Source organism: Rattus rattus, chromosome 8, assembly GCF_011064425.1.
Source record: "Rattus rattus isolate New Zealand chromosome 8, Rrattus_CSIRO_v1, whole genome shotgun sequence".
In the NCBI taxonomy this organism is placed as follows: Eukaryota; Metazoa; Chordata; class Mammalia; order Rodentia; family Muridae; genus Rattus; species Rattus rattus.
The window spans coordinates 106,807,144-106,821,833 of record NC_046161.1 but is presented as its reverse complement, the minus strand read 5'-3'; the positions used below and the strand labels follow the sequence as shown (position 1 = coordinate 106,821,833).

General features: G+C 46.9%; 1 protein-coding gene across 1 annotated transcript in view; it reads right to left on the bottom strand.

The window, feature by feature from the left end:
* Positions 1-14,690, bottom strand: part of Dip2a (disco interacting protein 2 homolog A) — a 78,190-nt gene that overhangs the window by 39,619 nt on the left and 23,881 nt on the right. Inside the window, exons 4-8 of the mRNA XM_032911055.1 lie at positions 12,213-12,332; positions 10,468-10,695; positions 6,315-6,443; positions 2,398-2,517; positions 150-347 (exon numbers count right to left, since the gene is read on the bottom strand). Of these exons, the coding sequence (XP_032766946.1) occupies positions 150-347; positions 2,398-2,517; positions 6,315-6,443; positions 10,468-10,695; positions 12,213-12,332 (795 nt within the window). The remainder of the gene's footprint in view (positions 1-149; positions 348-2,397; positions 2,518-6,314; positions 6,444-10,467; positions 10,696-12,212; positions 12,333-14,690) is intronic.

Genomic DNA, 14,690 nt, shown 5'->3' with positions numbered 1-14,690 from the left:
CCCTATCTCAAAACCAGAGACGAACACAAATGGAAGCCTGCCATGTGGGTGGATCTGTGTGCTTTACAATGTGCAGCAAGCATCGTGTGCTGTGGCACATGGAGAGCAGTGAGGTATGTGGGAGGCAGGCTGCCTTCTGTGATACTTACCATAGGTGAGGGTGCAGATGGCTTTCCCCGATGTATCCAAGGCAGTCAGGCAGGGGGCCTTAGGCTGTGTTGTGCCCCACAGCTGCAGTGCAGCCAACAGAGTCGGTGGCCCCGAAGTCCCCACTGACAGAGGTTCTCCCTTCAGCACAGCCATCTGCTCCCCCTCCGGCTTGGGCTGATTGGGATCCGGTTGCTGAACTACAAAGTAACGAGACAGCTCACAGCACCATGCACACATCTGCTTACTAGCGACTGTACTTTATGATTTCACTGTAACCAAAATTAAAAAAAATTATAATATAATCTGCCCAGAGTCACAGACGGATTAACCAAAGGACTAAAGCAAGGTTAGTTATACACAATAATTTTTAGACAAAAAACTATTCACCATTCTGTTCCCCACAACCTCATATGATGAAGGTGACCCCAAGCCATTTCTACCTTCCTCCATTGGGGATGCCCTCTGACACGGTGGAATTCTGCAGCTCCGAACAGGGACAAGAAGTCCTGAGAGCCCAAGAAACTGGTCCCTGAGACCAGCTCACTTAGACCAACCGGGCAGAACCACCTGTGCAGTTGGGCATCAAAACCACCAGCACTGGGGGCTCGGGAGACCACCAGGGGGGTAAGAACATTGTTGCTCTTAAGTCTCGGATCCACTGGCTCCGGTTATGTTTCTGACCCCCACAGGTATCAACCACACAAATGATACATACACACATGTAGGCAAACACTCACACATTAATAATTAATAATTAAGTAAACACACTGGCATCATTCAGGAGGACAGCACAGAAGTCTATTCCTAGGGGTTATGCAATCAGCTGTCACAGTGTTCGACAAATCTGCTCTCTAGGCTGCAGGCGATGAGTGGTATTCACCTCCAAGTGTGAGGTCCTGAGCTCCAACCCTGGTCGGGGTGGGAGGAAGACTTTCCTTTCCAACAGCTGTGGTGTAAACAGAGAAAAGAAGGCCTGCTGGCTCAGCATGATGGCAGGCACCTGCAATCCCAGCGCTGAAAAGGCTCGGGAGGAAGACTGCAACTTTAAAGCCAGCCTAGAGTAGGGTGAGTCCACTGCCCCCAAAAGGCTGACATCCTGCTTTAAAAAACTTATGTACTGTGAACTCTGAACTTAAAAGGTACAGTGGTCTCCTTACATAGGACGACCAGGTTCTGAAAACAGACCTCATGTTCAAGGGTAAACGAGATGCCTATGCTGGCAACACTGCACAGAGGCATGGTAGTGAGGGTCAGTTGTATGGTGCCTGTCGTCTACATACACACACACATACACGCATGCACACAGACACGCACAGACATACATACACACACACACAGGCACACACAGACAGACACACACACAGACAGACACACATACACACACACACACACACAGGCGCACACACACAGACACACACGCACACACATACAGACACATACACACACAGACATACACACATACACACACATATACACACACACAGACACAGAGACATACACACACATACACATATACACACACATGTACACACATAGACATACATACACACATATACACATAGACATACACACACAGATATACATATACATATGCACAAATACATACAAACATGCACACACATGCATACACACATGCATGTGTGCATATATACACACATGCATGCACACAGAACACAGGGGCATGCATATATATATATATATATATATATATATATATATATATATATATATACACATACATGCCAGCACTGGCTTCTTTCTGTGCTCAATGGGCTATTTCTTACTCTTACTAGTTTTCTTTAAAAAAAATTTAAAGTCTGCACCCTTTCTTTTCTAAATATATACTCATTTATAAATGAGAGGCTAACATTTGGAAAAGAAGCCAAAGATAAGTTAAAAACCAAATGCTTTAAAGTCATGGGATGACAGGTAGTTTGGACTTAATGTTTACACCAAAACTTAAATAATCTACAATGAAAATTTAAACAATCTAAATTCAATGAAACATTGGAAGTATTTTTATGAGGTGCTCACCAGCAGACCGGATGCAGAGATGCTAAGTCACCTCAGTTTCTTACACACAGGAAGCAGTCAGTGTGGCTCCACACTCACCACTGCACATGGTGACCAGTTATTTTACTGTGTCACAGCATGTAGCGACTCACGGGAAATGCACATTTGCCTGTCTTCAGACTTTCTGGCCACAATGTTCACAAAAACATTCAAGACCAAGTCAGGGAATTCTACCTTCCAGTAACTCCTCAAAATCATCCACAAAAAACTCCTTCAGAGGAGGGCGTTTTGGCCTCTTCAGGGTATTCAATAGCTGCTGGATTTTGGAGGACACTCTGCTGTTCACAGGCACACCTGTCAAGGGGAGAGCAGAAAAAGACTGTGTCATACCATAACCACTGGAGCACACACCAGGTGTGAGGTTTGATGACCAGCTGTTCAGTGGAATACACACCAGGTGTGAGGTTTGATGACCAGCCGTTCAATGGTCACACACCAAGTATGAGGTTTGATGACCAGCAGTTCAGTGGAATACACACCAGGTGTGAGGTTTGATGACCAGCTGTTCAGTGGGGCAGACACCAGGTGTGAGGTTTGATGACCAGCTGTTCAATGGGGCAGACACCAGGTGTGAGGACTGATGACCAGCTGTTCAGTGGGGCAGACACCAGGTATGAGGTTTGATGACCAGCTGTTCAGTGGGGTACACACCAGGTGTGAGGTTTAATGACCAGCTGTTCAGTGGGGCAGACACTTGGTGTGAGGTTTGATAACCAGCTGTTCAGTGGGGCAGACCTACAGATCCAGCCAGCTGCTGGTCCTATCAATCATTTCAGACTGTGCCAATCCATTTGACAAGCATTTACTGGATATCTTTCAAGAAACAGGATTTGTTTTAAGCCAACAGTTTACAAAGTAATCCCAAAATCCTGTGGGGAGGAGGGTAACTCCACAGCCCTTTCAGAGTCCTTGTCAAACTCATTGCATGGTCTTATCAGAATATAATCTATAGATACTTGAGAGATGGCTCAATGGTTAGGACACTGACTGCTCTTCCACAGGACCTGGGTTCAAATCCCAGCAAATTAAAAACATATGTAACTCCAGGAGGATCCAATAACCTCTTCTGGCCCCTGTGGGCACTGTGTATACATGGTGCACAGACATTACATGCAACAACCAATATACATTAAAAAATAAAAAGAAGTAAAATCTCAAAAATTATTTTTAAACGAGAATGTAATGTACTTTTCCTGCTCTTCTGCAGAGGACACGTCTGACAGCAGCAGACACCTAAGCCAGTGGTGGGAACGTAGATGCTTCTGTCAGGCAGACACCCACACAACAGCAACACCAATGGTGTCTACTGTGGCAGAAATTCTTCCTTAACATGAGATTTATGTCGACATGTAATGAATTTAATGTGAATTAAATTAAGTTTAATTTAGTTTACAATATTTTAGTTCAGTGTAAGCTAGGGGTGGTGACACACACCTTTAATCCTAGCTCTTGGGAGGCAGAGAGCAGGTAGGTCTCTATGAATTTGAGGCCATCCTGGTCTTCATAGGGAGTTCCAGGCCAGCCTTGGCTACATAGTGAGACCCTGTGTTAGAAGAGAAGGAGGTAAGAAGAGAAGAGAGGGGAAGAAAAGAAGAGATTTTCCAGTTTAATTTTAGGTTTAAGAAAAGTAAATTATTAGGGCTGAAGAGATGGCTCCACACTTGAGAGCACACTGGCTGTTCTTCCAGGACTCAGGTTTGATTCCCAGTGCCCACACGGCAGCTCGCAAACATCTGCCATCCCAGTCCTAGGGGATCTGATGCCCTCTTCTGGCCTCTGTGGACACCAGGCACACATACGGTACATGTATATGCAAGCGAAACATCTATACATTACACACACGCGTGTGTTCACACACACACACTCCCATGCGTGGAGATACACACATACACATACACACACACACACACACACACACACACACACACACGCTGCAGTATGTATACAGGTATGGGGCCATTAACGGGAGCATGGATAACCTCTCAGGGATCTTATTGTCGGGGAGAACGACTCTTCTTCCCACAGCAGCCCTTGATTGCTTTTCAGCTATGAGTGGGACCTCTTTAAACCCTTTCTCTTTGGGTATTCTGTCAGAACAATGACAGATAACACACTGCATGTCTCAGTAGCTGTTCTACCGTTGTGGAAGACACCACGACTATGGCACCTCATAGAAAAAAAGCACTGAATCAGGGGCTTGCTTACAGTTTTAGAGACGTGGCTCTAAATCACCTCAGTGGGAAGCAGACACACATGGTGCTCAAGTATTAGCTAAAACTCTACACCCTGATCTGTAGGCAGCAGGCAGAAGAGAGACAAAGCCACACCTCTTAATCCTTCTCAAACAGTTCCACTCCCTGGTGACTAAGCACTCAACTAGCTGATGGGGCCATTCTCATTCAAGCCAGCACACTGTATAAGAGACAACTGAGAAAGACCACACCCTACTACACCGGTTCCATCTTGCTCCTCCTCTTAAAAGACGACATTTGCATTGCTGTCTGGTCATCCTTCCTGGGCCCTACGATGAAGGACACAGCTGCAGTCATGATTTGGGATCTTCTTTCTTACCCAGGTGATGTCCTTTGACTTTTCTTCTCCATTTAACATCACTTGGGAAAGCACTTTAACAGAGTGCACGGGCCTCTACAGTGTGAACCGACGACCTTTCCTGAGCCAACTTGTGAGGCTTCAATGATTTGATATAGTTTCTAATACAGTGCTGCAAGTATGACTGTGTGCACTCCCCTTTCCTTAGTTTTGCAGGAACAGGTTCAGAGAAAAAAATTCCTAAGTTGTTTTATGTGCTGTGTTCATCTTTCCCTGTTGTGACAAAATACCCGGATGAAACCAAATCACAGGAAAAGGATTCATTCCGGGACGGTTTACCAGGATACTTCCCACGTTAGTGAGGGACACTGACCAGCAAGAGCTTCAGACAACTGGCCTCACTGAATCCACAGGTGAGAAGCAGGGGGTGAGAGGGGCGAACCCTCGGTTGCCTTCTCCTTATACAATCCAGGACGCTAGCTCATGAAACAGTGCTTTCCAAAACCATTTGCTCACACACATGAGGGCTGATTTATGAGTTTTCTGTTCTGTTCGGGGACACAGAGAGTTGTCTTTTCACCAGGCCTACACGCTCTGACTGCTCCTGCCCTGAGACCAGTTTTACAAACACGAGCATCCTCAGCTTCGATCCTCACTTCCCAGATTATCATGAGCATACATTTTTAGGGTAAGTTTATATTATGACCATTTAAAGTTCCGTGAATTTCTCACAGGGATCATATGATGAATTTATATTGAGTAATTTTAACTGGCCTTTCTGTGGTGACTTTGTATCTTGCGACTTCACTGAAGTCACTAGTATGTCTGTCTGTGTCGCCTGCTTATCCTTTGGTTTTGCACGTCTGTGGAGAGACTTCTGTTGATGTCTTCTGTTGGTTTTTCTTTGCTTCATTTTCCTGGCGAGGGCTTCCACGGGTTGTTAATCAGAGGCGTTGCTACAGTAGGCATTCTGGCTCTGCCTCATCCATCTGTCCTGACCCACTCACAGGAAACTAAGAACTAGCCTTTCCGAGAGCCAGCCTTCAGCCTGCACCGCTCTGCTGTTTGTCCTCCGTGTGTGCTCCTCCTGTGTTTAGTGTCTCTTTCCTCTGCTTTACATTTACCTTGGTCTTCTTTTTTTTTACTTAAGGAAACTCTTAGAACACTGAGCCTAGGCATATTTATTTTATAATATTATTATTTGAAGCTCTAAATTCCCTCACATCATTCTCTGAGTCTGCATCAACCTCAAAGGCTGCCAGGGATGTGAGGTGCGGTACCCAGCTCACTCCAAGTGTAGGAGCTTTCCACGGTGGCCTATTTCCCTTCTCCTCCAGAATCGGGAAGGGGCCTCTTTCCTAGATACCACCGATCACTCTTCTACATGATGTTTTTCTATACTGCGTTCCCTGCACACTGGTTTCTGTTGATTTGCATAAATGACATGATTAGCTAGAGAAAGGGAATACACAAAGGCCACCTGAAATATCACAGAGTCCTGCCCGCTGTTGTTTCAGAAAAGAGAGAGACGCCTTTCTTACCATCTGCGGTCTCCAGCACGTTCCTGCTGTGCCCTCGAGGAACACCTCGTACAGAGGCCATCTGTGGACGCTCGAAGTGTGAGTGTTCCACAAGCCCAGTGGTAACATCGGGTGGGGCGGAGTGCAGATCTGGTTTTTGAAAAACATAACCAAATAACAGTGATTAATTCAACAAGCATTACGTTTCCTTCCAAACCTGTCAGTCTAAACTTTCATTGTCTGTGCTCTAAGCAGGAAATGAGGCGGCTCAATACGTCTCCTCAACTGATACAGACCTCGAACGACCAAGTTTTTTATCAGAAGTGCTCAGGAAACTTGCCTCTTAACAGTGCTGCTCAACAAGACTGTAGTTGGAAAGTTTCCCTGAAGGAAACAAAACTTAATTTGAAATAAAAATGCTAATAAATGCTTTTTGTTACATTATGAAAACCAAACAGCCTTCTAACTTCCCTTCTAAGAGCACTGGCTGCTCTTGCAGGGACCCGGGTTCAGTTCCCGGCACCCACATGGCAGCTCGCAACTGCCGTAATGCCAGTTCCAGGAGATCCAATGCCCTCTTCTGGCCTCTGCAGATACTGCATGTTCATAGGGGTATATGCTGGCAAAATAATCATACACATAAAATCTTTTAAAAAAAAAAAAAAGGGACAAAAACAGTCAGGCACTAAGCATGCCTTTAATACCAGCACCTCAGGAGCCAAGGGCAGGCAGATCTCTCTACGTTCAAGGCAAGCCTGGTCTACATAGAAAATTCCAGGATAGCCAGAGTTACATAGTGAGACCCTGTGTCTGCAATTTTTTTTAAATTAAATACGAAAACTAAAAGTGTCTCATATGCTAGTTAAAAATTTTCTGCAATGACATAGATGTACCATAAGTGATGTACACCTATAAGTCTAACTGTCTGGGGACAGAAGGGTCACAAGTTCAAGGCCAGCCTGTACAGTTATAACACAACCCATCTCAAATGAACAAAATATTTTCTATATCAAGAGACCACAGTCAACTTAATATATATATATATGATGTATAATCAATTAATACTATATTTAAGACAGATGCATAAGATACAACTTAAATTATTCCTTTCATTTTATTCAACATAATTTTTTTTTGTTTAATTTTCATGAAACAGGACTTTGACCTGTTCCAAATACTGACTATAATTTGCTATTGAATTTTCATTACTGTTGGGCCTACCGCTATGAAAGAAATTCAGAAAATAACTATAGAATGCGGCTACGTGGCTCGCACTGAGTGCACACTCGGGGCAGCGAGCCCGTGTGGTGAAGGCTGGTGATCTGCAGAATTTACATTAAGTGTGCTCCGTGTCTCCGTTAAGACTCTGCTTAAGACTCTGGTGCTTCAATTCTGATCATCTATCATTTCATTAACCTGGAAAAAATTCAATAGCAATCTGAATAGGTAGAAAGAAAATATAAAGGAAAAAACAAACACCTGCTATTTATATAACAGAATACACATTTTTGAAAAAAAGTTTTAAAACTTGAGTGGCAGTTTTCACAGCCCTTGAAAGGCCTGCTGATGAGCAAACTTTAAACTTCAACTCTCAGGATGACCTTCCGGTTATAAAGAAACATCCCTGTGCTTCCAAACCTAGCGAAAAGAAGAATGGTTGTAAAAGTCTATGTCAAAAGACGGTACCTTACATACTATAAAGGATATACCCGCTACATCAAACTAAACTTTGCTTTTCCAAACTACCACTGTAAGCACTGCTTTTGAAGATAGATGTTTTATATTTGTCAAAATGTTTGATGTCTTTATTTCCTCAATCCAAAAACTGAAACTAATACATGAAATAACCTTTACCTAAAAGGTTACACTTCAAATTGTTACTTGCTGTATTGTTCTTCCTAGTTTTTCCTTCGCTCAGTTAAAGAGCTAATTAGAGGGGAAGCGAAAATGGCTTTGTGATGAGGATGGGGCACACTGAGGACGCACTCGGCCAGTGACCAAGGAGCTGTGCAGTTCAGAAATCAGAGAAGCAAAAATCTGGGACGTTTACACACCTTGCTAGTGAAGCACTCCTAACAGAAACTCTGAAATGTCCCAATGTGCTGCTCTAAATTTCAGATTTGAGATTAAGGAGGTTAAATCTGAATTTAGAAATCAAGTTAAGAGTCGATGAGACGGCTCAGTGGATAAAACCACTTGCCGTGAACTCTGACCTCAGTTCAGTCCCTGGATCACATAATAGAAGGAAAGAACTGACTTCCACATGCACACCGTGGCACATGCCACACACGTATTCATGTGAACGAACACACACACACGAACACACACACGCACACACACGCGCATGAACACACACACACACACACGCGCACACACACACACACACACACGCACACACACACACGCACCTCGATCAATGCTAGGCCAAGCATGTCAGAAGACAAAGGGCCCTCCCAGCACCCCTGCAGGAGGCAGGACCGGTCTCCCACCAGCACAGGCAGCAGAGCCACCTTATGATCCCTACAGCCACATCCTCTACAGAGAATGAACACACCGAAGCTAGCCATAGCAGAACCACTGAGCTCTGAGGCTGTGTCTGCCGAATGCTGAGAGCCAGGGCTAGGTTAGCATGCTAAACACGATCGAGGAGTACCAGCGTGGCCGGGACAAGCCTTTCATGCTGTGTGCTCTAGGGTCCTGCACCCCTAGAAAGAGCCTGAGACAACAGAGTCAGGAAACTGGCGTTACTCAGACGCAGTGAGGGCACACACACACACACACACACACACACACACACACACACACACACACACACACACACACACACACACACACACAGAACCCCACTAAATAAACAAGCAAATGTAGAACAAAAACAAACAAAAGCCTCCAGAGAAACAGGAAAGCAAAGTAATAGCTACTTTCCCGCTCCAGGCTGTCAAGATTCCTTGAGGAAATGTAGCCCACAGCCAACAGCCACACAGGAAACAAGCAAGCCACAGACACCCGGGAGGCAGCTGCTCTAAGGGCTGTCTCCTCTTGTGGCCTGCTACATGCAGCTGCTCTGTGGGTAAGAAGCGCGATGTGGCAGAGGAACCTCAAGTCTCCCCAGGACACTCGCTACAGTGGAGAACAGATGTTCAGCAGATTACAGGGACTGTACAGGGACTCAAGAAATAAAAATCAAAGAGCCACACTGACAGGCCCCACAGAGGATGTTGAGACAAACCACAGGCTACGAAGAGAAACCCCCACCACTAAGCCCTAATCCAGCCAGCACAGCAGACTCGACAGGAAAAGAACTCAGAAGACCACCTACCGTGGCCTGCTGAAACCCTTACTGCCTCCCCAACTAGTCCTGATACACCGAAAATGCTCGCCACCCCAGGTCCAGCAGAATAAAACAAAGAGGCAGCTTCCCCACTAATCAGTGAGACCTCAGGCAAGCTGTACTCATTCTTTTTTAAGGTCCTGGGACACAGTCGGTGGGCCTCACACACCCATAAACTATTTACATACTGGGTTTCGAACGGCTCAAGGCGCCTTTCTAAGACTTCTGACACCCAAGAGCTATCTGGCTGAGAAGACTGCTGTATCTTTAGGACTGGACTGACATCTTGTCTTTAGGAAGACTATAGGAAGAAAGATCAGACTGAAGCTAGAGCCTGAGCCCCCATATCAGGGCCTGTGCACAGGACAGCAGATAGCCCTTACAGTCACCTATGCAAAGCCCCAGGGAAAAACGGTGACTAGAGAGCCAGGCGCAGGATGGCCAGCACAACCACCTGGGAAACAGAAAAGGACCACAGGACATCAAGAGACCAGCATGTTGCTGAGGATGGGGACACACCCCACCAGTCTGCCAGGCCATAGGATTAAAAAAGTGCTTCTGTCCCTAAAAGACACATCCCAGATAAGAAAGAGGTAGATCTGGATGGAGACAACAATTTAGCAACAGAGACATTTTGTTTGCCCTAATCTGGGTGCCAAGCTATCTGAGTGTGACCCCACTGTGATCAAATGTGATTATTAAAAGCTAAAAGCCAGCTGATATCTCAGGCAGACAAGGCACCATGTGACAGCTGGCTCATGACCTCAGTCACTTGACAGTGGTCCTCTGTCCCGGACAATCCTGACCCTTCCCGGTGGGCGGGGCTGGGCGGCTGTTACTGACCTATGTGGGCGTGGGCCGTGAGGCCTGCAAGCGCAGTGGAGGCACTGGGAGCAGCAGCAGATCTCCCTCCCGGGTGGGATGAGGTGGAGGATGCAGAGGATGAGGTGGACGAGCCCTGAATGACCCTGTCGAGCCAGGGCTCGATGCCGGAATGGCTCTGGAGCAGAGTGGAGGTGAGTCGCCCAGGTCGCCGTAAAGAGCCCTCATCTTCTGAGGCAGATGACGTGTCTGTGATTAAAATAATGTGACAAGCATGATGTAGAGATGGGCCAGGAGAGGGAAAGGATCTCCCACTTGTCTCCAGGCCCGAAGCACCATTCCACTCCGCGTGGTAAGTGGGCAGCTCAGAAGTCACCTCACTCTAGAAGGGCACATAAGAAGTCCTGCTTCTGGGAAGTGATCCCATAAGTCCCAAGGTCCCCAGAGAGGTCCTGGCCATGGGACGTCACGCACAAGGAATGGAAACAGCCTTTGTCCCCTAAACCTAAGAAGTCCCAACTGTGATGTGCACTGTGAGGGTCCAGCACTCACTGCTGCCCATCCACATGGACTGGCACCACATCCACATATCAGCATCCCATAGGTGCCCAGCCACAGCCCGCACCTCATGTCCTCGCCTGCCGTTGCTATAGGAGACTGTGGCCCTGTCTACTTCTATGTTCACAGGGAACAGAGGAGAAGTCACTCTGGAAAGAAGTCCATCCTCAACATAACCGCTTCAGCTCAGAAAACTGTCTGTGATCTAAAGTCCCAGCAAGTCAGCATGCCTGCATTTTGTTATGAGTTTATAGTTACTAAAAGGGTGTGTGTCTGTTTTTACTGTTGGCTGGTGCCTATAGCTTTATTAGCAGAAACAATAGTGAGACCAAATATCTGAAGGCTTCCCTCAACCATAAGCCTTTCTTTAAAGGGAAGAAGCACCCAACCGAAGCCACCAGGTCACCTTGCAAATCGTGTAGGTTTGCTCTTTACTGTTTTAATAATTTCAGATGTGTCAAGTCACCAATCATTGTCAGCTGGTTTGTTTTTTTTTAACTTGGTAACACGAGGGGCAGCTGTAGAGATGCATAGATGTGAAGCCACCAGATGTTGCACCTCACTCTGGTTTAATAGGCCATTAGAAAGAAACCTCATGATAAAATATCCCCAAACGGGGTTGGGGATTTAGCTCAGTGGTAGAGCGCTTGCCTAGCAAGCACAAAGCCCGGGGTTCGGTCCCCCCCCCAGTTCCGAAAAAAAAAAATATCCCCAAACTCTCCAAATAAGCATTTTAAATGGTCAGGTTGGAAACAGGGCAGACGGGGGACAGAGGTGGGCAGAGGCAGGGGCAGCAGGGGCAGCAGGGGCAGGGGCAGAGGCAGAGGCAGAGGCAGAGGCACAACAGATCAAGGGGAGAAATTAGAGTAATTTTAAAATCCAGTTCGAGAACTCTGCACATTCCACTAAGTGCCTGGTTTTGGTTTATGTCCTTATTTAAAAAGTAAAGTCCATACAAAAAGCCTACTACAATACAAATATCTACCAGGGTAAGAAAAATACCACGGAAACTATGAATTGGTAGGTAAGGACCAACTATGAATTGGTAGGTAAGGACTACACACACATGTAAACAATTTTTAATTTCTAAGTTTCTCAAACCTGTACCACAGGCTATAAGGGTATTCCAGTTCAGTGAAAACAAACATTATACCACTGGGCCCATGCCATGCTCGTGAGACTCTTTCGGAGACCATCTCTCTCAGTACCTGGAGGTGTATAGGTTTCCACAGATGAGTGCACGAGGGCAGACCGTCTCTTTGAAGGCATGGGCATCTTCCTCTCTTTGTACTTGGCCAGAGCTGCCTGCACGGCTTCCGTGTGAACATCTGCACAGCAACAACAGTAGCAGTGGGTGGTTTACTACAGTGGTCACAATCTGCTCTTACGTTTGCTCACCCGAGCAGAAAATAAATGCTCTGCCTGCCCACTCGCCGCTGTGCCTCAGACTGTCTCTCAATATCACTTTGCTGTGCATTCCGCTTCTGAACTTGATAAATACTTCTAGCTATAAATTAAAAAAAGAAAAAGGCTAAGGACTTCCAGAGGTTCACTGGCCGGCCAGCCTAGCTAAGCAGCAGGTCAACGGAAGGTTCACAAGCAAGCAGGCAAGCGGGCAAGCAAGTGGGCAGGCAAGCAAGCAGGCAAGCGGGCAAGCGGGCAAGCGGGCAAGCGGGCAAGCAGGCAAGCAGGCAAGCGGGCAGGCAGACACACTTTGAAAAACAGTGGCCTGTAGTCAGTGTGAGCATCTAAGCACCTCAGGAGGGTCCCACTGAGGATGTCTCAGTGTTCATGAAACATGTGCACCAGTCAATTCACCTATTGTGTAAGAAAAATTCAGTGCACTGTGATTAAGGAAGACATCCAACATCCATGCCTCTACATACATGTAAGGGCATGCACGCCTGAACATACACATGCACGACTCAGTAGGATTCACAGATGAATCCCTGACTTCCAACCCCCGGTGCCATGTAAGCCAGGCATTTTGGTACCTGACCAGGCTGTTTGTCCCCAAGGTGGAAACAAATGACCAGAAGTTAAAGGCTATGCTCTACTACACAGTAAGTTCCAGTCCAGTCTGAGCTGCATGAGACTGAGAACGCGTCCCAAAATAAAGAGGGGGTGGAGAAGATGGACCAGCAAGTGAAGGTACTTATGACCACCAAGCCCGGCATTTTGTTTGATCCCTAGAACCTACAAAGTAAAAGAAAAACTGACTCCGGTAAGCTGTCTGAGACGTCCACATGTGCACCATGGCACGTGTGCACCCACACACATAAACAGTGCACACACCAACGCACGCAGGCACGCACACACACACACACACACACACAAAGCAAAACTGTTTTTAAAAGTAAACCAAAATCAAAGTAAATTTAAATATTACTTAAATATTTATATAAAGCATTGCGAAATAGCGGGAAATTTTAACTAAGTGAGAATTTAAACTATACTAGTCATATAGCTACTCCCATGTACACAGACATCGCTGAGCGGCCTGGAGCTTCTGAGAGAGAAGTGGATACAGACAGAAGCTGTCCTGGTAGGCAGGAGGGGACCAGAGAGAGGGCTTAGTCAGTAAAGGGCTTGCACTGCCAGCATGAGGGTCTAGAACTCATATTTTAAAAGCATCTAGGAACGCTTATAATCCCAACGGAGAGGTAGAAGCAAGATCGCTGGACTCACTGGCCAGTCAGGCTCGCCTACTTGGCAAGTTCACGGCTAAAACAGAAAACGAGGAAAAGAAAAAGAGGGCACATGCACATGCACACACATGTATATATACACGTCTACACATGCATGCACATACATGCACACATGTATACATACACATGCCTACACACACACAAACTTTGCATACAAGCAATATGTAAGAAAAGTGAGACATCAAAATGAATTATCTCAGCTGTGCCTAGTGGTGCATGGCTCTAATCCCAGCACTAGGGAGGCAGAGACAGGCAGATCTTTGTGAGTTCGAGGTCTGCCTGGTCTACAACTCAAGTTCCAGGACATCCAGGGCTACACAGAGAAGCCCTGTCTTGAAAAACAAACAAACAAAAACAAAAACAAAAAAACCCCTATCTGTAGATTCTGTTTTCTTAGACAATATGATGATATCAAGCAAAAAATAACTGCTTCTTTGGTGGACATTCTAACAGAGAAAATCCAACCAAAAGCCTTAGCAGTCAGAACACATGTCCTGCTGCTGCCCACCTCCTGCCCCCACTCCTGCTGCTGCCCACCTCCTGCCCTCACTCACTCCTGCTGCTGCTGCCCACCTCCTGCCCCCCACTCACCCCCATGCTGCTGCCCACCTCCTGCCCCCACTCACCCCTGCTGCTGCTGCCCACCTCCTGCCCCCACTCACCCCCCTGCTGCTGCCTCCACCTCCCCCCCCACTCCCCTGCTGCTGCTGCCCACCTCCTGCCCCCACTCACTCCTGCTGCCCACCTCCTGCCCCACTCACCCTGCTGCCCACCTCCTGCCCCCCACTCACCCCTCTGCTGCCCCCTGCCCCCCACTCACCCTGCTGCCCACCTCCTGCCCCCACTCACTCCTGCTGCTGCTGTCCACCTCCTGCCCACCACCCCTGCTGCTGCCACCTCCTGCCCCCACTCACCCCTGCTGCTGCTGCCCACCTCCTGCCCCCACTCACCCCTGCTGCTGCTGCCCACCTCCTGCCC